General features: G+C 49.0%; 1 protein-coding gene across 22 annotated transcripts in view; it reads right to left on the bottom strand.

Moving 5' to 3' along the window:
• Tacc2 (transforming acidic coiled-coil containing protein 2) overlaps positions 1–22,863 on the bottom strand; it is a 208,903-nt gene that overhangs the window by 78,423 nt on the left and 107,617 nt on the right. For 20 of the 22 annotated variants that reach the window (XM_075972486.1, XM_075972495.1, XM_075972503.1 and 17 more), the window contains one exon: positions 16,308–16,433. The exons of the other annotated variants lie outside the window; for them this stretch is intronic. In XM_075972486.1, the coding sequence (XP_075828601.1) occupies positions 16,308–16,433 (126 nt within the window). The remainder of the gene's footprint in view (positions 1–16,307; positions 16,434–22,863) is intronic. 22 annotated transcript variants of the gene reach the window in all.

The following is a 22,863-nucleotide window of genomic DNA, read 5'->3' as shown; positions in this document are numbered from 1 at the left end:
TTCACAAGCCCACAGGACGTGTGCTTCAGGGCAGTGTTTCCCATGTCTGCTGCTCTCTGGGCCTCCTGCATTGACACCAAGAAATCAGCTTCTTCACTGGAGAGCCAAGCTGCCTTCCCAGACTGCTATCTCTAGGCCTGTTCAGAAAGGTAGCCCTAGGCGTAGGTTTTCAAGACATCAATTCTTAAGAGATAGCTGTCCCTAGAAGGGACAGTGAGCGGTCAGGTCTGAGGTCAGGGAGGACCTCAGTGGGGTCTATGTGCCAGCACACTAAGCTCTTGGCCTCACGTTCTGCAAGGCTGGCTCAGGCGGCGCTAGCCTGAGCGAGGGCTTCTAACTTGCATTCCTGAAGATTCTGACGGTCAGGCTCCCAACCTAGCCTCAGTTTCTAGTGGCTTTACCAACAGCATGAAAGATGAGGGGAAAGCCTCAAGAGGTCAGTGCTGGAGCAGACAGGAGCGTGGCTAGAATTGTGACATAGCAATCGCCCGTCATCTCTTTCCCAGGAGAAGCTTGTGGCTTTGGGAGGGTTTGCTCAGCAGAACGCCAAGTCCTCTCTACGTGGTTTTCCCTTCCTCTCTCTTCAGGGCGCATCTGTTCTGCACAAACATGTGGCCAGATGATTAGCAGTGGGCACGAAGAAGTGGGGAAGCTCCTGGAGGAAGCCATTTAGCCCAGAGTGTGGGATTGTGGCAGCATGCCCCCAGAAGCGGGAGGCTGCAGAAGGTGCCCGGCAGGCTTGCAAGAACAGAGCATCCACAGAGCAAAGGAGATGTACCTTTCCAGGCCCTGACACAGAGAACAAAGCCACAGATGTGAGGCCTGTGGCTGCCTGTGCATCACGAAGACACAGGAGGCAGCCGGCTCTAGCGGAAGACGCTACATGAAAAATGTAGAGCAGGGATACAACCCCCACACTGTGGCCAGGCTGGTGAATCAAGACTTGCATTTCAGTGAGATGAAGGGCTAATTTGTGTATTGTTGAAACCAGAGCTGAGCCATTCAAAAGCCCATGTGATGGGGAAAGACATGATTTACATGGACCCCTGAATCCAGGCCCTGGCCTTGTGACTAACGACATGGAGACAAGAGAGATGGAGGACACACTTACACAGGGGATGGATGGAAACACAGACGACCATGTCTGGTGCAGCTGAGCCAGGATATGGAGCCTCAGGGCACATCAGCCATCAGTCCTCGAGCGACTGTTGCCTTGACAGGCAGCTACCAAGGCCTTTTAAAAATGCAAATATGATCACATCACTGTCCTGCCCGGGGGCTTCTGGACACACTTAAAAGAAAGGCAAGGAAGCCCAGGGCTAAAGCTGTGTGCAACAAAATATAGCAGCCTTGGATTAGAGCCCAAAGTATAAAATAAATACCCACGAGTCCACACTGACATTAATAAGTGATTGAATACATTAGGAAACGGGGGAGAAGAGAGTAACCTCTCGAACAAAAGGATTATAAATAACTTATGCACCCTCCCCTCTTGACAGAAGGGAGCACAGCTCCCTACACTACAGAGGGGGCTGCACAGAACGACTTCTTTGCAGAAGCTACAGGATAGGCGAGGCAAGCCATTCAGCCAAGGAGCCAAGTCAACTGACACTGGGACCCACCATTTTATAAAAAACGATACCTTTAGGACAGAGAGTTGGCTCAACAGGCAAATGTGCAGATGGCATAAATCCAGCGGCTGACTTTAACCCCTGGAACCCATGCGAAGGTGGAGAGAGAAAACCAGTGTCACAAAGCTGTCCTCTGACTTCCAAGGAAACACGGTGACACAGCTTTATTTTATAAAAATGAAAACAAGGGGCTGGAGAGATGGCTCAGAGGTTAAGAGCCCTGGTTGCTCTTCCAGAGGTCCTGAGTTCACTTCCCAGCAACCACATGGTGGCTCACAACCATCTGTAATGGGATCAGGTGCCCTCTTCTGGCCTGCAGGCATACATGCAGGCAGAACAATGTATACATAATAAAAACATCAATCTTTTAAATAATAAAAACAAAAGATTTATTTTTCTTTTTGTTTGAGTGTTTTGCCAGCATGCAAATGAACCGTGTGTATGCAATGCCAACAGAGGCCAGAGGAGGGCTGTGGGTGTCTTGGAACTAGCAGCTTTATAGACAGTTATGGACTAGTACGTGGGTTGCAGGGAACTGAACCGCAGAACTCTGAAGAAGCAGCCAGTGCTCTTAACTGCTCAGCCATCTCTCCAGCCTCAGTGAGAGTGAGAGTGAGAGTGAGAGTGAGAGTGAGAGAGAGAGAGAGAGAGAGAGAGAGAGAGAGAGAGAGAGAGAGAGAGGAAGGAAGGAAGGAAGGAAGGAAGGAAGGAAGGAAGGAAGGAAGGAAGGAAGGAAATGATACTTCAACTCCTTCGTCTTCTTCCTCCAAAACTCACGGCTACAGTCTAAGTGTAAGAAAGATAGTGGCCAAGTTCCAGTTGACGGCACTCTGACCAGAACCGCTCAAACTCTCAAGGTCACCAAAACAGACAGGTCTGATAGCTGCCACAGCTAAGGAGCACCCGGGGAGACTGAAGGCAACAATGCTCTGAGTTGTCTCTGGGACCAAGAAAGGACATTAAAGAAAAACTACAGAACTCTGAATAAGAAAGCCCTCAGCTAACAAGACCGCATCAATATGGGGTCAGTGACGGCCACGTTAGCACACTGCTATTAGGATGTAGCAGAGGGGATTATGGAGCTGGGTTAGCTAAAAGGAATGTCTCTTTATATCTTCTAGATTTTTCTGTAAATCAAAACGGCACTAAAAATAAAACTCTTATTACCAAAGGAAGCAAAGAGAAAGACCCCAGTTATGGCCCGTGGTGGTAACCACCTGGCCCTGCCTGCTGAGATACAAGTCCCTCCCCTTCCCACCTACCCGCCCCCCAGAGGCTCCAGCCTCTACAGTTCTTTCAGTTGGGCTCCCTTGTCCTGCCTTCTCTGCCCCCAGGGTCCTCACACATGCAGACACTCCCCAGGCAATGTCTATTCCTTCCCCAGTAATCCACACAGAATTAAACCTGCTGGGCTTTCATGTCCCGGGAGAACATCTTAATCTAAAGGCTCATTCTGTCTCCAGAAAACTCAAGGCTCCACTGGACCAGGCAGCATGTGTCTTCTAGATTTGTGTCCTGTCTCTGGCATGGTGCCTGGCCAAAGCAGCTGTAGTCCATGCCGCTGGCCCTCAGATGCATAAATGAAGAAGACTTAACCAGTGCTGGAATACAGTATCCAGAAAATAACCACGCAGGGGACCGGCACAGTCAGCTTAGCGTGACTTGGTGAGAGGCTTGGGAGCCTCCTATGTGGAATAAGCAGGTAGCGCTCACAGATACCTACTGGACCCAGGAAGCAGAAGGCAAGCTCTACGACCTTCAGACTGTGCATCAGAGAGCAGTCACCCTAAAACAAACTTGACATAGTCACATAACCACCACCGTACCCGAGACGCAAGACAGGCTACGTATGATCTTAGAGCCGAGATCTTCCATTCCCACCTTGGCCACCACACTTGCCATTCCTTGTAGTTCTGCGTTTCCCACAGTCTCCTGTGGAAACCCGCCCAGGGAACGTCCTCCCTCACAGGCTATCGGTTCTGCCGCTTGGAAGTCCCTGCCTGACACACTGTGCCCCCTGCTACGGAAGAACTAGCTGCTTCGGGAAGACAAGCTTGAAGCCAAGCAATTACAGACATGGCGTCAGTGCCTTGCGGGGCGCCATCCTAAACACAGCTCACCCCAGAACAGGGGGAGAGACCACTAGCCCTGCTCTCTTTGGGCAGTAGCTGCAGGGAGGTTCCTGCAGATTACCTGCTTATGTTATCGGCCAGGCGTTGGCAGGAGGTCGTGGGGGCTTTGACTCCTCGGCTAGCCGTGGCGGAAGATAAGACTTTAAGTTCTGAGGCCGGAGGAGCAAGACTTGCATGGGCAGCAGATGGGGAGGCCCGGGGGAAACAATGGGACACTTATTCCAAATGGAACTCAGCTCATTAATGGCACATTCATCAGTCCTTTCTTACCCCACCCAACCCACCCACACTTGTGGAGTGGACTATTTAAAGACGCAGCACACTGTTCCCCACGCTGCCACCGCCACCACCACATATACACGGTTGGGGCCACAGTCTCTAGTACTTTCTGGTTCCTTCCTCATTTGACTCCAGAGAGACTGGGGATTCGTTAACTGCTCAAGGGTTAGGGACTTTTCTTGCCTGAGGTTTGCTTGAAGAAGATTTTTATAGAGAGGGAATTCTAACATAAGGGGCACGCATTGACATCCTGAGTTGAAAACTAAAACACAATTCTGAAAGTTCTTCACAATTTGGCCCCAAATTTCAAGAGAAAGAGAGAGGGGAGGGGGGATGAAAAAGCTGTTGGGTCACCAGGAACCTGTGAGACGGCCCTGTCTAGTGCCAGGATTACAAAACAAAGGCAAGTAGCCTTCATGTGGTAGATGTCGCCCCCTCCTGGACGGCCAGAGAACCTGCCAGTATGCAGGGGTCTTGCAGGATGCACCTAGAACCACAAGCCCAAAGCCAAAAGCTTGGAGACTAAGAGGTTCTAACCATCCCCCGTTGGCAAAAGGAAGCCTGGGAAGCAGTTTTCAAATCAAGGGACCCTCCATCCTCCGCAGCTAGCCACACTGCTGTCAGTGGGGAGCTGATTGGCTGAGGGCCTCTCAGAGCCAGGCTGGAATTCATGACTCAGACAGGGCCTGAGACCCAGCCTGCAGTGGAGCTGGGGTTTGAGGGTTTGTAGTCTGCGGTGCAGGACACCTTCCCTGGGGGACAAACAGCCATAGGAGCATGGGTTTCTGAGTCACCATGCCCCTCTCAGTGCCAGCCTCGTGGGCTCTGCCTCCAGATGAGACCTGACCCTGAAAGACAGCACCCACCACATGAGGTGCCTGACCCTCAGGCCCAGGTAAGGGAATTCTCACTCCCACTTAAAGATCTGTGGAGATTTAGTAGGCTCCCCAGAAGCAACCCCAGCTGTGCCCCTCCCCTCCATTCATGGCTCTGCCCACCCTCGTCTGTTCCCTTAAGAGGCCTTCCTCCTGGGCAGACAGCTCCATCCTTGGTGGGGCAGCAGCACCTCACCCTCCAGTATCTAGCCCACTTCCTAACAGGCTCCTATAAGCACCTCCATGCCTTGCTGTGGCTGCACTTGTCCCATCTCTCTACCCTGACACCGGGAGTAAAGACAGCGGTGTTAACTAAAGTCCCCAGAAAGAAGCCCCACCCATATACAGAGTCTACATGACTGATCAGAACTTCAACAATTACGGAGGGTTAGAATACTTCAGGTCCAGAACCAAATTATCTTGAGCTATCTGAGCCTCCTAAATAGACATTCACTACCTACTTCTATGTGTGACTTAACATCCTTTGGACTGTGAGGTAAATAAATCTTGTTGGAATATATAAACAGACCCCCTCAGATTCCTTCCACCAATCGGAAGCATAGAGAGCATCCGAGGCCTATAACAGATTTCCCTAGTTTGCTGGGGAAACTATCTGATGTTTCCATCAACGTATTTTGACTTTCTTTGTTCTGTTACTATATAGAAACATCATGAGACTACATCCATGCTGAAATAATGGAATTTGGGGGAACCTAAATAAACTGTCTCTTATTCCCTTTGATGTGAGAGCTATGCTGCTTTATCTTGGGGTGTGTGTGTGTGTGTGTGTGTGTGTGTGTGTATGTGTGTGTGTGTGTGTCATGGCATACATTGTAGATGTCAGTGGACAGCTAACTCAGATGGCCAGGCTTGACAGAAAGTGCCTTTACCTGCTGAGTCACCCATCTCTTCAGCCCCAAGATCTGTGTTTCCATATTAATAGAACCCACATCTGCCCCGTGCTCCACAGTGACCCAGACTCATTACCAACAGGAGGCATCGGCCGTCACACAGGTGAATGGAGCCCACAATGCCCACTGGCTACGGCAGAGTGTCAGGAGTTCAATCTGAGCTGGACCACATTGCCAGTTCCTCAAGCGCCCCATAGAGGCCAGGAGAAAAACAAGGGCCCAGAAAGTTATGAATCCCTGTAGGCTGGATGAGAGGTAAGTCAGGCCTGGGGGAAATGCCTGTAACCCCAGTACTTGGGAAGTGGAGGTCTAAGAATCATGAGGTCTAAGCCAACCTAGGCTACATAGTAAGACCTTGTCTCCAAACAAAATACAAAGAATGACTGCAAAGGAGCAAAGCCGACTGCTGGGGGCTGTTTATCTCCTTCAGGGAGTTTGCCTCTGGACAGCCTTTAGCATGCTTACAATCTGTAAAAAGCCAACTGCATGGTGGCATACAGCTTAAATTCCAGCATTCGGAAAGGCAGGAGGAACTTTGAGTGTGAGGCAAGGCTGGTCCACAAAGAGTTCTAGGACAGCCAGGGCCACATTGAGAGATTCCGTCTCAAAGGAAAACAAAAAAGCAAACTGCTAGTCTAAATTTTAGCTTTCTCGAGAGACTCCGCTGGCTGAGCTCCCACCACTTCATGCATCCTAAGAAGATTTAATTTAATTAAAGGCACACTGAGAAAGGGGTGCTGCCTGCAATTCTGTTACTCTATGGGTACTCTCTGTTGGATTAGGAGGGAAGTTATCTGAAGGGTAGGGAAGATAGCCTCAGATCTGTGGTTCCAGGACAGTTCACGGCCGAGGATCTAACAAGGATGCCCTTAGATTATAACTAAAACTGTCCCTCCCAAGAATGTCACAGAGCATTTTCCAGGGTCACCCAGTACCAAGTTTCCCTCTGCTCAGTGGCCTGCACAACCCACTTGTCTTTAAGCCAGCCATGTTTCCAAAGGGTCACCAGGCAGCTCCCTCCTCTCTTCCCTCGCCCCATCCTCCATAGCCACACCCTTCCTGGCCTGGCCAGTTCCCATTAGCTAAAGGCACCAAACAAATGACTCAACTGCTCAATTAAGACTGGGGCTTCCCTCCCACTGAAGCTAGTTCTTGGCCTGTCCAGTGACTGAGACAGTCAGGCCCCAGCAGGGAAACCGCGTGACTCACTACCACATACGGGCGGGCACTGTGAGCCCCTTGCTTCTCTCTGTGTGCTCTTGGCACCCTACCCGCCGGAAGTCAGGACTATGGGATTTTTCCTGTTCTCAGAGGCTCGGGAACCCTGATCACCTCTTCCCACTGAGTCACCTCCTTCTTCCGGATCAGTCCTTTCTGTCAGGCCACCCTTCCTCCTCTCAGAGCAGAACTCCTGGGGTATCCAAGGGTGTGTGCCTCTGGGTTTATCCCCTTGGGTTCACAGCTACCGGAATGACCCAACTCAAGCCTTACCTAATACCACTCCCAGTCCCATCTCCACAGCTCCCTGCTCCACACAGCAGTAAGTCCCTTGAGTCTCCCAAGCAGTGCCTTTGCTTGTCTGGGCCCTGCATCTAGAAGGCCCTTGCGCCTTTACATAGTCACCAAGCAATGACGTCCTCACTTGAAGTGGAGACAGTGGCCACCAGGCCTTCTGAGCATGGTCCTGGCTAGGTCAGGAACCCAGAGGAGGCAGGAGTCTCTGCCACCATGGGTGGGACACACTCAAGAACATTCCACAAGCAGCAGGTCCTCTGCTCCCTCACTTGGCTTCCCAACTTCTTGGACCATTGAAAGTAGGACAAGTGTTCTACATTCTGGGAACGGCAGAGCAGGCCATGGAATCTGCAGGCAAAATGGATGCAACCCAAGGCAGCATGAACATCCCACCATGTTCCAACAAGCATCAGGGATTCGAGAAGCAGCCAGGCACAGGGCCTTCTGCGTGCGGCACTGAGTGACAGCTCAAGTTCCACCTGGAGAGCCTTCCCTGGGTCTAGATCTAGAGCTTAAGCGCAGGCCCTGCTCCCCTCTCCGTTTCCTGCAGAGAACTTTGGCTGCTACATCAGGGACAGGAAGGACGTAGGAGTTCCTGGTCAGCAGCCTTGGCCAGCTCCTGTCTCTGTTAGTCCCACATGACCAGCAGTGACCATCTTAAAGACATTAGCCTCAGGAAGGCAAGGACTTCATAGCTGAGAGTTGCTGCCCAGGATCACTCCCAGCCTGTGTTGGGTCCCATGGGGTGCCTGCCAAATTCAGCACAAGAAGGGCAGAGCAAATTCAAAATGGACTCATGTCACCTCTAGAGCAGTCCCACTGTCCTCTGAAAGCCAGTGAGTGGGTGGAGGCATGCGGAGTCCCTTCTGCTTGTAAATATCCATGACCCCTTCCTTCCTGTGTAAGGGATTCATTAGTGTTTTGCAAACTGTAGTAGAGTTATAATGAAGCCAAATTCAGATTCGTGCAGGGTGTTTATAAATTTTGGAAGGCAAAGAGAAATGCTATTTTCATTTAATTTTTTTTATTAACTGACAACTAGAGAAGATCTAAACAACCATGATTTAGTAGGCAGAGAGGATTTTATCAAACTAGGTGTTGCTAAGCCCTTCCGGACAAGATCTTTGCCTGGCTAGGATCCACTGCCTACAGGGGTTGGTTTGCTGTCCCAGAACTGGTTCTGAGCCAAGGTCCCATGCAACGTTTGGTTCCATTAGCGGCTCGGCAGCAGTCAGTGTCCACCCACCCACAACAGAGAATTCAACCTCGCGACTGGCATTCAGTCCCACAGCTAGAGAGCCCAGCTACAAAGAGAGGCGGTCCACAACAGTTCTCCTTTGATTCCCTGTTCAGGGCTTTTGAGTCTGTCTTGGCAGAGTTCCTACGGAACTGATAGCAAATTTCATTTCAAAAATCAGCTGGGGCTGCCAAATGAAACCCCTGTCCAAGGACAAAGACCAGAGTGACTCCGGCTGTCACAAGAGGGTGATAACATTTCCCAAGGTGCAAGCTGAACACATCATGTCCTACTGCGCCAGATGGCATCTTATCTCCCAGTTCATATCACCATCTGGAACACATTTAGCACGCAGCCCTTCCTTACAGGCGTTTGGCTCTTTATTCATCCTCGAATCCCCAAGCGCACATGATCGCTCCCAGACCCGGGCAGGCCTTCCTGAAGGCCGAAGACTCAGCTCAAACTGAAAGTGGGGACCGAGCGACCCAAAGGAAACGGCTCTGAAAATGCTGCTGCGGTAAACACTGGACAGTCTGCCTGTGGTGTGACAGACGGAATGGGAACTGTGTGGGGCCGGGAGCATGATTCTGAGCTGCGACTTCTGGAAATGTCCAAAGCCCAACTCAAAAGGTACTGAGAAAGGCCACATATCCAGATATTTCCAGCCGCTAATGAGAGCTACCAGCACATGGACACCAGTCCCGTGGGCGTGCGTGTAAACATCCCTGACATGCTGAGCTGCGAATTTCAGAGACCAGGTGGTAGGGCAGGGGAATGGCAGGTCAATTCCCCGCCCCCGCTTCGTTTTAGCCACACCCCCTTCACAGAGCTAAGTTGGAGGAAGGGAGGTTATCTTCAAGCTTGACCCAAGCACAACTTCAGCAGAAAGAAAATATTAACTGGGGGAAAAGTCATCAACAACAATCATGCGCAAACTACAGGAGGGACTTTGAGCCGTGCCGGAAGAGGTCTCCGAGTCTCACCTTGGTGGCGCCTGTTCATGTGTGAAGTTTCCTTCTATGGCTCGAGCATCTGACTTGGAAGACACAGATGAGATGCAGAGAACAAAGGGAGGCTGGTCTCCGATGTCAAAGGCATTGGAGCACAAAGCCCAAGGGTACCAACCCAGATTGAAGTGGCTCACTAACCTCAAAACTGTTAGTATAAACCATTCAAAATGGTCGTGATTTGACAATTGCCAATATTATGGTATCTCGTGATCTCATGGTCACCAGCTGGGAGCTGGGAACACAAAGATTCTAAACAAACACACAAGCGGACCTCACCTAGTGCAACAGGCAGAGCGCGTGTGGACCCAAAGTGAAAGGAGCTGTTAACAGAATTCTTATTATCCTTGAATTCAAGAGTTCCTCCTGCCTTTGTCTTCCAAGTGCAGGGATTAATGGTGTGCGCCACCACCGCCTGGCAACTGCCTTATTAAAGATTACCTTTGGGAGGCAGGTGAATCCACTCAAGACAAAAAATTGTATTGTGCAAACAGATAAGAACAAAATCACTACAAGATTTGGGAACAAAAGGAATAAGAAAAGATCCTGGGTTTCTGCCTAAGCTCCACAGAGATGTCTGCAGACATTCTACCGAGACCACCATGCCTCCCCAATGCCAGATGCTTTGGACAGAAGTCAGAGCAGCTTCAGCCACCAACTGCTGGCCCAGGAGTCTCCAGGCCTGAGTTGCTGTGACTAGGACAAGATTGTCTCCACCTAGTGTGTACCACATGTGGACCCCAGCACAGCAGCAGGGACATCCCTGGGGACAGAACCCTTCAGATTTCTAAGTAGAGACTTGGGTGGGGCAAGTCTGACTCCCACCGGCTTTTTTTTTTAAATTTTTGTTGTCGATTTTTATTTATTATGTATACAATATTCTGTCTGTGTGTTTGTCTGCAGGCCAGAAGAGGGCACCAGACCTCATTACAGATGGTTGTGAGCCACCATGTGGTTGCTGGGAATTGAAGAGCTGGCAATGCTCTTTAACCGCTGAGCCATCTCTCCAGCCCCCACGGGCTCTTCTGATGCAACCTAAAGTCTGGCGTGAAGCAGGTAGGTAACTAGTTTTCCAACGGTATCCAAGGACTCCTCGGGATCCACCTGGGTTCCAGACCAGGAAGAACACAGTCCACAGTCCAGCGATTCCTGACGTGACCTTAATAGCCAGTTCCACTGCCTGCTAAGTGACATAGCCAGAAGGCTTCACTTGGAAAACCATCCTTTTTTTTAAAAAAATTTATTTATTTGGGAAAATATGGAACAAATGAGAACACAAATAGCTGTGGGCAATCTAGTCATTTGTAAAACGTTCTGGAGGACTTGAGCCCAGGTTTCTGGATCACCCAGAGATGTCAAAACCAAAACAGAACTAAAACCACAGGAGCAAGTGTGCTATCCGCACAGAGGACATGAAGAGGTCACTTTCCTTTCTTCTGAGGGATACCTCCGAGAGAGCAGCAGCTCCCTTCCCATGAAGAGCACAAGGAACTTGAGGGTTTGACACCAGAGCATCAGCAAGGGATCCCGAGCCGGGGTTCTCTTCTCTCCCTCTCTGGAGGTTTACACAGCTCCTACTCTGATTTTTGTTACTTCGTTGTTAAATCTTTGAGACAGCCTCACAGAGCAGGCAGGCATCCCTTGCAGTATAGGCAAGGCTGACTTGTTCTGCCTCCCTAGTGCTGGGACCTCAGACATGAGCCACAGTGCCTGGCTCCATTTTCATTAAATACCTTTTTTACTTTTTCCTAAATTTTTATTACATTTGTGTGTGTGTGCATGCATGCATGCATGCATGCATACACTTCTGCAAGCAGATGCACACATATGGCATGGCATGAGTGTGGAAGTCTAAGGACAATTTGTAGGAGTCGCACCTTTATTTACTGAGCCATCTTGCTGATCCTTTAAATACCTTTTCAAAGACATTTTTAAAATTTGACTTGAATTGGAGAGGTGACTGACAGCTAAGAGTGCTTGCTGCTTTTGCAAAGGACTTAAGTTTAGTTCCCAGCATGCATATCAGGTGGCTAACAACCTGTAACCCCAGCTCTGCGGAATTCAAAACTTTCTTCAGGTCTCCGTGGGAACCTGCACACATGTGGCACACACAGGCATACACATAATTTTTTTAATTAAAAATCTAAAACAATAGTTGCAAGTTAAAAGGAACTTTTTTTTTTTCAGCAGAGCATGGTGGTGCACACCTTTAATCCCAGCACTCAGGAGGCAGAGACAGATCTCTGCGCTTAAGGACAGCCTGGTCTAAATCAATAGTTCCAGGATAGCCAGGGCTATATAGTGAGATCTTGTCCCAAAAAAACAAAATACACTTTTAAAAAAGTTTTTTTTTAATTTTAAATTCCGTTGTTTAGCAATCTCCTCAGAGATAAAACGATTGTGACTGGAATATTCTAGAGCCATAGTTCTCGCCCTTCCTAACTCTGTGACCCTTTAACACAGTTCCTCATGTTGTGATCCCAACTGTAAAGTTATTTTTGTTGGTCTTCATAACTATAATTTCTCTACAGTTATAAATAGTAATATAAACATTTCATATGCAGGATATCTGATCTGTGACCCCTAAGGAAGGGTCATTTAACTCCCAATGGGATCACAACCCACAGGTTGAGAACGCTGTCGTTCTAAAGGAAGATGAAACATTCCATCCTGCAGGGAAGCACCTTAAAACTCAGGAAGTAAACGACTCAAAAGCTTCAGAAGCCCCTGAAACTGGCCAGAATCACTAGGCTCCTCGGTCCTCTAGTACCTACAGCCGTAAGGACGGCTGAAAGATGCTCAGAAGAGACGGTCTTCAACCCGCTGAGCCGCCTGCAGGCTGTGCAGTGTACTCCAGGGTCCCAGCTTTCATGAGCTGTCACCCACTCTGGGGTGGGCACTGGTGACACCACTGTCTGAGTCATTTCTGATCCTGTAGCCCCTCACCCATACTCCTGAAAGTTACCCCAGGAAAACTCAGTGATTCGCCAGTTTGGACTCTGGTCATATCCTTACTTTGGTCTGTCACTGGTACTCTAAGGACAGGAAAAGTTTGCTCGCATCTCTCCACAAATATTGTCACGCACATTGAACAAACAGCAAGCCTTGTTTCTGCAGGAAGGCAAGCCATGCCCCCATCCCACATCTTCCTTTATCTCCTTCCTACTCTAAGCGGGAAGGGGAAGACAGTCACTTTTGAGGTTAAAGTCACTACCGCACCCTCCAGGATATGCTTCTTAGTCACTCCAACAGGTGGGGAGGAGTGAGTCCATTTGCTGCTTGCCATTCACAGCAATGGTCTATGAAATTCACAGATATGAGTCAGCCAACACCAAACCACTTGGATGGGGTGGGGGATATGCTCTAGGTTTCCGAGAGCCCCTGGGAAGACTTTGATCAATCAATCAATCAATCAAAATGCAACCTTCAGTGTGTGTGTGTATTCCTATTTTAAAGCATCCTAGGTCACACTCTTGATTTATTAGCACCCTCCTCACACAATGGCATTAATTCCTGCCAGACAGAGCAAAGTTTCAGTGACCCCCATATTTTCTTCACTGGGCACATTCAGGCTCCTCTGAACTTCAACGTTGTACATAGGGGTTATTCCCAACAGCAAGATCACCAACAAAAAGCACCAAAGGTTCCCAGTGCACCATGAAAAGGTCCCATGTTCATAGCACGAGAGACAAAATGTCAAGAAAGCATAAGGTCACTGCATCTTCCAGCTGAGAACGCTCATGCTGAGCGATTGCCATGTTTTCACTGCTCTGGATGCATCTGCAAAGGACTGGGGAGGAGCCATGAAAATTGACTCTGTGGTTATCAGCAAGTCTTGAAGAAGAATCAAATTCACAAATATGGGCTGAATAATGAGACTTGGTTGTATTTTATGACAATACAATTTTAATCACCTTGGGTGACCAAAGTGAAACCGACCAATGGCAGTTCCAAAAGGGACTGACTCGTTCCCACCAACCTAGTGATACCCTCCTGCACAAACGTTCCGGGTTCCCTCTGGCTTCTCTTTAGTTGAATGCTTCCCTGATTTTGGCTCCTGCCTCAGCCTTAGCTGTCCTTCCTCTGGGAGACAAAGACAGGAAGATGGCCTAGTCCTCAGTACTAAGAGCATCTACGCTGGCCTCCCTTTTCATCCTGCATCCTGTGGTCACTCCTGGGTAATGATGTAGGTGACATCTGCCAGGAATGAGGTTAGAAGGTGGCTGAGCAGCCCAATGCACCTGCCTCAACATGGCTGCTGTATGGCCTGAGCCAGTGCATCTGTGAGATGCAGCCAGAAGAGCACCCCATCATCCATGGGCCCTGTGAGGGTCCACAGATCCACTCAAGACGGTGCACACAGTCATCCTACTGTGTCCCAGGACAAGTGTTCAAAAGGATGGTCGCAGGGTAGAGAGAGGGGACCTCAGAAGGGCAGACCATACCCCCAGCTGGACTTCAGTTCTCCTGTATGCCATCTAGCCATGTCCTTGTTCACCTTCTGACCTCGGTGGTCCCCTATCCCCCTTGTCCCAACTGTAAGACAGAAACACCAACGGAGTAAGGAAAATCCCTTTCCTGGCTTCTCAAGGGAGGTAATCCCACTCATGGCTAGAGGATGCTGGGTCTTCCTAAAACTCTGGGGGTCAGAAAGTTGGAGCATCACTGAGACAAGGAAGCGGAGGAGGGGAAAGGAGAAGGTGACCTGTTACTCACAGGCACCTTCCATACACTTTGAGTTAAATTATATTTAAGAACCTCAGCTGAGTCCCATGAAGAGGGGAACATTGAAATCCCTGGCCGGTGCTCACCTGCCAGGGCATCTCTGGTTCTGGGCTATGGTTTCCTGTCATCTCCCTCCGCTCCTGTTTTCCCCACACCAGGCAGACTCCCCCATGAGAGGACTTCTCTACTGCTGCCAGCTGCCTGCCCATCACCAGTAACCTGAGAGAAGTAGCCAGGGAAGGGTCAGTGCAAGCATGACACAGGAGCATCCCTGTCCTCTCCTCTCATCTATGATCGAGTCCCAGTACCCCCCTCCTCCATTCCAGATCAGGGGCTGCAGGTCCAAGAGTCATGAAGACCAGTTCTTCCCTTGGGAGAACCCCAGACTAGTGAGGGAGACAGACTTAGATGCAGGGTACTTACAGGCTTCTAGTGAGGGCAGTGACACAGGGACAGTGGCAGCTGAGTTTAAAGGAGAAAGAGACCCGAGGCACACGCTCCAGGATGCAAAGTCCCTTTTCTGTCCTGCTCACCTAGGCTACCCTCAGTGCTACACAGGATCTGGCAAAACCCAGCGGCTTTTCTGATGAAAGTGTAAGTTAAAATATGTAAACAGAGACTGCACATTGGCTTCTTGGCTGCATTGACCCGAATAATCACACAGAAAAAAAAACTATATTAATTACAACACTGGCTAATAGCTTAGGCATATTCCCAGCTGGCTCTTATATCTTAAATTAACCCATTTCTATTAATCTATGTATCATCACAAGGCTGTGCGCCTACTGGTAAGGTTCCGGCATCTGTCTCCTTCAGCAGCTACATGGCATCTTTTTGACTCTGCCTACTCTCTCTATATATATATCTCTGCTTGAATTTCCTGCCTGGCTTTATTCTGCCCTGCCATTGGCTGAAGCAGCTTTTTTTATTAACCAATGGTAATAGAACATATTCTACAAAATGTGTACAGATGGAGACTATGGATATAAACTAAGATGCGGATAGCCAGAGACTATGTCAGTTAATACTGTCAACTTGGCAGGATCTAGAACCACAGAGGAGACAAGTCTCTGCGCAGGTCTAGGAGGGACTTTCTAGATGGGTTAACTGAGAAGGGAAGGCCGACCCAAACTGGGTGGTCCTGTGCCATTAGAGGAAGTGGCAGAGTGCCGGAGTTCATCCCCCTCTGCTTCCTGGCTATGAGCACTAAGTAAGTAGCCAGCTGCTGTACAGTCCTGTGACTGTGCCTTCTGTGCCGTGATGGATGGACCCTCAAACTGTGAGCCAAAACAAATCCTCTGCCCCGCAAGTTGCTTTTGTTGGGCATTTGTCATGGCAACAAGAAAAGTAACTAATCCAGAGATCCAAGTGTTGATGTGAATGTGCACTGTGTAATTATTTATATAGACATGTGTGTGTGTGTGTTTGTGTGTATGTGCACGCGTGTGTTAGCCCAGTCTCAAGGCCGCTGCAAACCAAGTCTTGTCTAAATGCAAAGGCTACAGGAAAAGGGGAGGTGAAGCTGAATCCATGCCAAGTAGGAGGTAGCAAAGAACTGGGGTGTGAAGGGCAAGGAAGATGGAAGGACTGTAGGAGGCAACAGGACAGAAGACGGAGCCGAGAGTCCAGGTCTCTGTGCTGGGCAAAGGCCCAAGAACCTGGCTCCTCTTCCCACACCCTGCTGACTCCTCTGTTCTCTGATCATTGCCCAAAGACAGAGGAAAACAAGCAGCTGAACAAGCTGATGTCCCAGCAGCCAGCAGGTAGCCAGCTCCCTAAACCAGGCCCTGAAACAGCAATATACTCTCTGGAGGGCTTCCAGTGTCCTTTCAGAGTATAACTGAGGCCAGAAGAAGCTAAGCCCTGCCACAACCTACTGTGCTTAGAACAGGTAGACAGACACTGTGAGAAATGGGTGGGGGGGATGAGGGAAGAGAAGGAGGGAGAACTCATGGGACCTTGCCTCAGGCAGCCCCAGCCATGTTTCTACTGTACCTCTGGACTGTCAGATGTGTAGAGACTGGCCTGGCATTGTCACCATGATGGGAAGAGTCAGCTAAGGGTGGGTGTCCCAGGTCCGCAGGAGCAGCTGGCTGGATGACATCATCAGTTCCAGGGGCGCTATGGAGGGGGAAAAAAGAATCAAGAAACTCAGGAAGTTCTCAGGAGATGCAGATGTATTTTAACATCTGGCCCTAGGCAGGGCTCACACACCCTTTCTATAACAGGAAGGAGATATCTGGGCTTCCTACAGATAGTCCAAAGATATGCTGGTCCAGGAAGAAGAGTGCTCTCTATCCATGGCTAAGCACAAGCAAGTACAGAAACCTGTAAGGAGGAGGTTAGCATTTACAGATTCCACATACAGTAGTCAAGCAGCCCCTTTGGGGTGTAGTTTTTATTACCACTTAGAAATAAAGGCACAGGCAGGTTGAGTAACTCAAGCCTGACCTCAGCAGCCACCTTCTCCATCACCACACTTGGCTGGGCCCTCAAGATGGAGGATTAAGAGAAAGGTAAGCATCCCCCAGTGCAAGGCCATTCCTATCTTTGAAAAATATGATTAGGAAGGAGTTTGACATTCTGCAGAACAGGAAAAGGTCACTGTAATTAGAGCGTAGGCAAAGTGGGGGCTATGGAGGGGAGAAAGGGACAGGAGGTAGGTTACAAGATCAGGTGGAGAAACTAGGACTTGGTCATAAACCAAAGGATTGACCTGAAGCTTCTAACTGGTCAGGCACCAATCAGGGCCCCTGGCATGTGTATGAGTGAGAGTGGGTGGGCCCAGGAAACTTTCTAAACTACATTCTAAATACCAGGGGGTAGGTCCATATGTATGCCCATGCATTACTATTCCCTGTGGGTCCTACCCACAATTCCAATTCCTCTGGGGCAGCCGCTGGAGCCCCATGGCTACACATAGGGGCCAGGAAGTTCATACAAGGAAGCTGGGAGGGGGAGGAATGGCCAGGATAGGTCTTTGGTGGATTACAACTTGGAGACTCCGTAATTATGGACATGATCAACTTTCTAAATATCACAAAGTCAGAGGAGAAAAACAGCCCTGGAGTTTTGGCAGCACACGCAGCACACCATAAAAGATTCAGCTTCCTTCAACACACCACGGGCTTTCCAAGATACTATTTTAGGAGATGATAACGGCTGGGAGTAAGGAGGCGGTGGTCACAGAAGGTGACCAAAATGTCTAATGGTGGGGAACGGTTCATCAGATTAAGGCACAGCCACACAACAGATTTATTTGCAGCGGTTTAAGAATGTTGGTAGAGCTTGGGGCATCTAGGTGAAAATATTCTCATGATTAACTGAAAACTGGAAAAGTCAACTATGGGCCACATAATCGAGCCTCGTGTGGCTGTGCTCAGCAATGTAGCAAACAGCAACAGCACAAATGGGCCAGCAAGCAAGGTAAAACCTACGCCAAGGTGTTATCAGCATAATTCTTTGGCTCAAGCTAAGCATTTTTCTTCATAGATTTGGCATCTATTTTCTAATTCTTTAAAAGATAATTTAATTATATTCTAATTTACTGTGTGTGTGCAGGTGCATGTGGTGGTCAGAACACAACTTCCAATATGGGTCTTGGGAATTGAACTCAGGTCCCTGGGCCTGGCAGCTGATACCATTTGTGGCTGAGCCATCCTATGAGCCCTGTTTTCTGGTTCTATGCTGAATGAATACCACGAGTATAGTCAACATAAACAAGAAAATGTGGTTTTTTTCTTTTTTATTTATTTATTATGTATACAACATTCTGCCTCCATGTATGCCCACACGCCAGAGGAGGGCGCCAGATCTCATTACAGATGGTTGTGAGCCACCATGTGGTTGCTGGGAATTGAACTCAGGACCTCTGGAAGAGCAGACAGTGCTCTAAACCACTGAGCCATCTCTCCAGCCCAAGAAAATATATTTAAGAGAGATTTTAGGTGTCAGGGAACAACTTGGCTCCCTGTCCTCGTGACTGCTTTGTGACACAGGTACCATCAGAGCAATGCCACCCTGTGAAGACTTGCCCACCTCAATCTGAGGCAGAAACACACCCACACTCATTCATTAGGCATCGCCCGAGAAAATGAAGGTACAAGAGAGAAGTTTCCAAAAACATACATCCTTCTCTCAGGTGGAATAGCAGAGGATGGAATGGCACTTTGCAAAGACCACTGACACTTCCCCAAGTTTTCTGAACAGAAACAGTTTCTGGGTGACAGTTTGACTAATATCCTGATCAGTTATGACGCTAGTGCGCAAGCATGCTATTACATTCGAAAACTGTCGATGATGTCAGGAGGGCTGGCTTCCAGAGCAGCCCCACCTTGGAATGTCTGCCAGGTGACTGCTTGGGACTTTAGCTTTTCCATATGTACGAGTGAAGGCCTGGGCTGCACTGTAACTGCAGAGTTCCTTGCTCCAGTCAAGCCCCTTGCTCTGCTTACTAACTTACCTCGCTCCTCCTGCTGCTTACATAGCTCTGTGTTGACAGGCTACAGGCTGGAGCATTAATAAGCTTCCAGTAATGGTCTGGCAACCTCTTGTATAAAAAACAAAATTATGATTTGAAATACACATGTATGTGCATCTCGAGTAAGCTGAACTAATTGCTAAATATCTATGCTTACATAGAGGTGTACCTATACCAAATCCACACTGTACCACCAGCTCGGAGACCTTCCTGATTTCTGGACAGTTAGAACTTCTTATGAAACATTTCTTCAGGGGCTGAAGAGATGGCTCAGTGGTTCAGCACACCGGCTGCTCTTGCAGAGGACCTGGGTTTGGTTCCTAGTACCTGCCTAGTGGCTTGCAACCATCTGTAACTCCAATTCTGGGGGATTCAATACCCTCTTCTGACTTCTATGGGCACCAGGCACAAATGTGGTACACACACATGCATGCAGACAGAACACTCACACACATAAAAGTAAATCTATAAGAATTTCTTCAGCAGATCTTTGTGAGTTCAAGGCCAACCTGGACTATACAGTGAGTTCCAGGAGAGTTGGGGAGATCCTACATAAGGAGATTCTGTTTCAAAAACTATTTAAAAAATTTATTAAAAAAGCCCCATATTTCTTCACAGATCTAATGACTGAAACGATAAAAGCTTTCTAAATTCTGCTAGTGGATAATGCTGAATCTAGAATGACTGAAACATTTTTCAGGGGGTAAATTTTGGTTAGAGATTTCAACCACCAGCTGCTACCATCAGCTGCAGGGCCTCCTGCAAACCTAGGCAGAGGTTGAGTGGTCGCTGGCATGTGTGGGGAGCTTGTGCCAACACGTGCTTTTCTACAAGTCTGTGCATCACTACGACAGACCGAGGCAGCAAGTGCCCTCCCTTCAAGAGGAAGGTATTGTGAGATAGTTAACTCTTTTGGGGGCCCACCACCCAGTTTCCAAATAAATCACAGATGGAGGCTAATTCATAGTTACAAATGCCTGGCCTTAGCTTGGCTTGTTTCTTGCCAGCTTTTCTTACCTTAAATTATCTTGACTGCCTTTTGCCTCTGGGTCCTTCTTTCTCCCTGGCTGGCTGGGTGATGGGAATGGCTGGCCCCTGACGTCTTCCTCTCTCTGTTCTCTGGCTCCTCTTTCTCTCTCCTCCCAGAGTTCTCCTTCTATTTATTCTCTCTGCCTCCCAGTCCCGCCTATCTTCGTGCCTGTCTGGCTATTGGGCATCCAGCTCTTTATTAGGACCACCAGGTGTTTTAGACAGGCAAAGAACCACAGTTTCGCAGAGTTAAACAAATGCGGCATAAACAGAAGTCACACACCTGAAATTAACATTCCAATAATAGCCCCAACAGGAATGCGTCCACGTGCTAGTGTGAAAGGGCCAGCTGACTCCGCAGGCTCCACACACTTAGTACGCCCGTGCCCCATCAGCATCCTGGGGGCACCTGAGTGAATAGCATGAAGCCATACCTGCAAGCTGGTAGGCTAATCCAGAGTAAGGTGAATTCAAAATCCAAGGGATAGCTTCTCAGGTGTGGTATCTTAGTGCGTCAGGGCCATGTAGCAATGTCACGAGACTGATGGCCTAGAAACCACTGCTCAGCATCTCTCGACATAATCAAAGCCAGCAGGTCTGCAGGCTGCTGGGAGTCCTCTTCTGGTGGAAGGGCACAGGGAGCTTTCTCTGGTTCCCTGCACAGAACACTAATCCCATCCATGAAAGCTCGCCCTCATGCCTAGCCACGTCCCCAAGTCCCCACCTCCCCACCTCTTAACATCTCCACCTGAGCCTTCAAGTCGGTTCTAGCTAGTTTTATGTCATCTTGACCCAAGCTAGAGTCAGGGAGAGGAAGGAGTCTCAATCGGGGGGAAAAAATGCCTCCTTAAGACAAGACAGCAGGCAAGCCTGTAGGGCTTTTCTTAATCAGTGATTGATGTGGGAGGGCTCGGACCTTTATAGATGGGGCCACCACTGGGCTGATGGTCCTGTGTTGACAATAACAAACAAACAGAACACGGGGAGCAAGCCAATAAGCAGCACCACTCCACACACAGCCTCTGCATCAGCTCCTTCCTCCAGGTTCCCTCCTGGTTTGAGCTCCTGTCATAGCTTCCCTCAAAGGACTATGACTTCAAATATGTAAGACACATTAACCTTTTCCTCCCAAGTTGTTTTTGGACATAGTGTTTCATCAAAGCAATGGTAACACTTACTAAAACAAGGTCTTAGCCTATGAATTTGGGAGGACACTGTAAGACCCTAACAAGGGGTACCCGACGAACAAGCTGTCACAGAAACCCAGGATTCTTCAGGCCAAAAGGATCTGGTGAGGATCTCAGAACACTCTAGGAGCAGCTGAAACACGTAAAGGGCATCATTAGTCCAATGTGTGCAAGGAGCCTTGCAAATTAAAGACGGTTCCTCAGGCTGGAGCACAGCTCCGTGTCGGGTTCCATCCTCAGCACCATACAACAGAATGAAAGCTCCTTCCCCCTCTCCCTGCTGTTTGGTTCTAAAACCACAGGCTTTCCTTCCCCTTCCTCTGGTGGACAAGAGTGGTGTGGAGGAGCGAGGGCAAGGGTAGCAATGCCATAGGGAAGATCAGGGTTCTAAGGAAGTCACCAGCACAGGGAGGACAGTCAAGAAACAGCAACAGCAAGATCCAAGGTAGAACAAGCCAGGCTCTCGTGAGAAGAGGATCTGCAAGTATGAAATGTGATAGGGCTGGAGAAAAAAGACACAGGGTTAGGCAGCGGCAATCTCCTGCAACCAGAGATTATTAATCTGGGATAGAGGCAGAGAGACGTGTGTGCATGTGTGTGCATGTGTGTGCATGTGTGTGCCGGTGTGTGCCTGTGTGTGGACAGAGGGCCTCAAAAAGGAAAATAAGGGGCTAGAGAGATGGTTCATCAGTTAAGAGCACCGATTGTTCCTCCTGGAAAGTGGGGTTCGATCCCCAGCACCCACATGGCAGCTCACAATGAACTCTAGTCTCGTAGGATCCAAAGACCTCTGAGGGCACTGCATATACACAGTGCACAGACATACATGCAGGGAAAACACCCATACACACAGAATAAAAATAAAGGTTTAAAGAATTAATAAAAGAAAATACAGAAAGTGCTGGATCACAATCCATCGAATTAAAGTAATAACCCATGCATCCGTATGGACTGAAATGATAACAAGGACAAGTGAATGAACAAGGAGGAAGGAAAGCATCTTATTTGTATGAAGAATGGTGGAAATAAAGATGCCACCACTAAGGGCCCATCATGGAAGAAGGCCAGGCAGGGGACATGGGAGGATACTAACGTAGGTGGGTGGTGGTGCAAAGAAGCAAATGGTAGCAAGGTCTCTAGGGCTCCTCCAACAAATGCCAACTGATCACAAAATGAAAAGTGACAGCTCCATGGTGGAGATGTCTGGTAGGTTCCAGCCTTGCCAGGTATTGACCAGGGGCCGCCTGCCACCACTGGGAAGGCCCAGCTTCACTGCTGTGGAATCCCTGCTCCAAAAGGGCAGTTAGTCTCCCCACAGTGCAGACAGACTGAAGGACTTTCTCCATCAGAAAACAACTATGCTCTTCGAGGTCATGGGAAGCTGGGAAGAGGTAAGCCAGGACCCTAGACTGAGAGAGCGTGGGCGAGTACCACACAGAGCCCAGCACAGGACTGCGCCCTGGATCTGATCGGGGAATGAACAGTGGTAGCGATACTGAGTAGATTCTGAGGATTGGTGAGGACTCCCCATTGGGTGGCTGCATTGGCACCACGCCAGAGGATGCTCCTGTTGGGAAAATGCATGCTGGAGCTCTGGAGGGCTGGGGCGTTTGGTTTGGAGGGGGGCAACTTTATGCAACTTGTTCTTGAATGGTGCATGGAGTTATAGTAAAAGATACACAGAGCGAGGGGGTGACGGGCAGAGCCTGCATGGGAAGCCATCAGCAATTGGAGAATTCGAGTGAACAGAGTGTGGGCGTTCTTTGCTCGATTCTCACAGTTTTCCTGGAACAGCAGTGTGTGCAGCAACACTTAAACAAGGCCTTCCTGAGCAAGGCCTGCAGGCAGCTGCCCA

This window comes from Microtus pennsylvanicus, chromosome 5 (genome assembly GCF_037038515.1).
Source record: "Microtus pennsylvanicus isolate mMicPen1 chromosome 5, mMicPen1.hap1, whole genome shotgun sequence".
NCBI lineage: Eukaryota > Metazoa > Chordata > Mammalia > Rodentia > Cricetidae > Microtus > Microtus pennsylvanicus.
The sequence above is the reverse complement of the archived record's forward strand: the minus strand, read 5'-3'. Positions and strand labels throughout refer to the sequence as shown.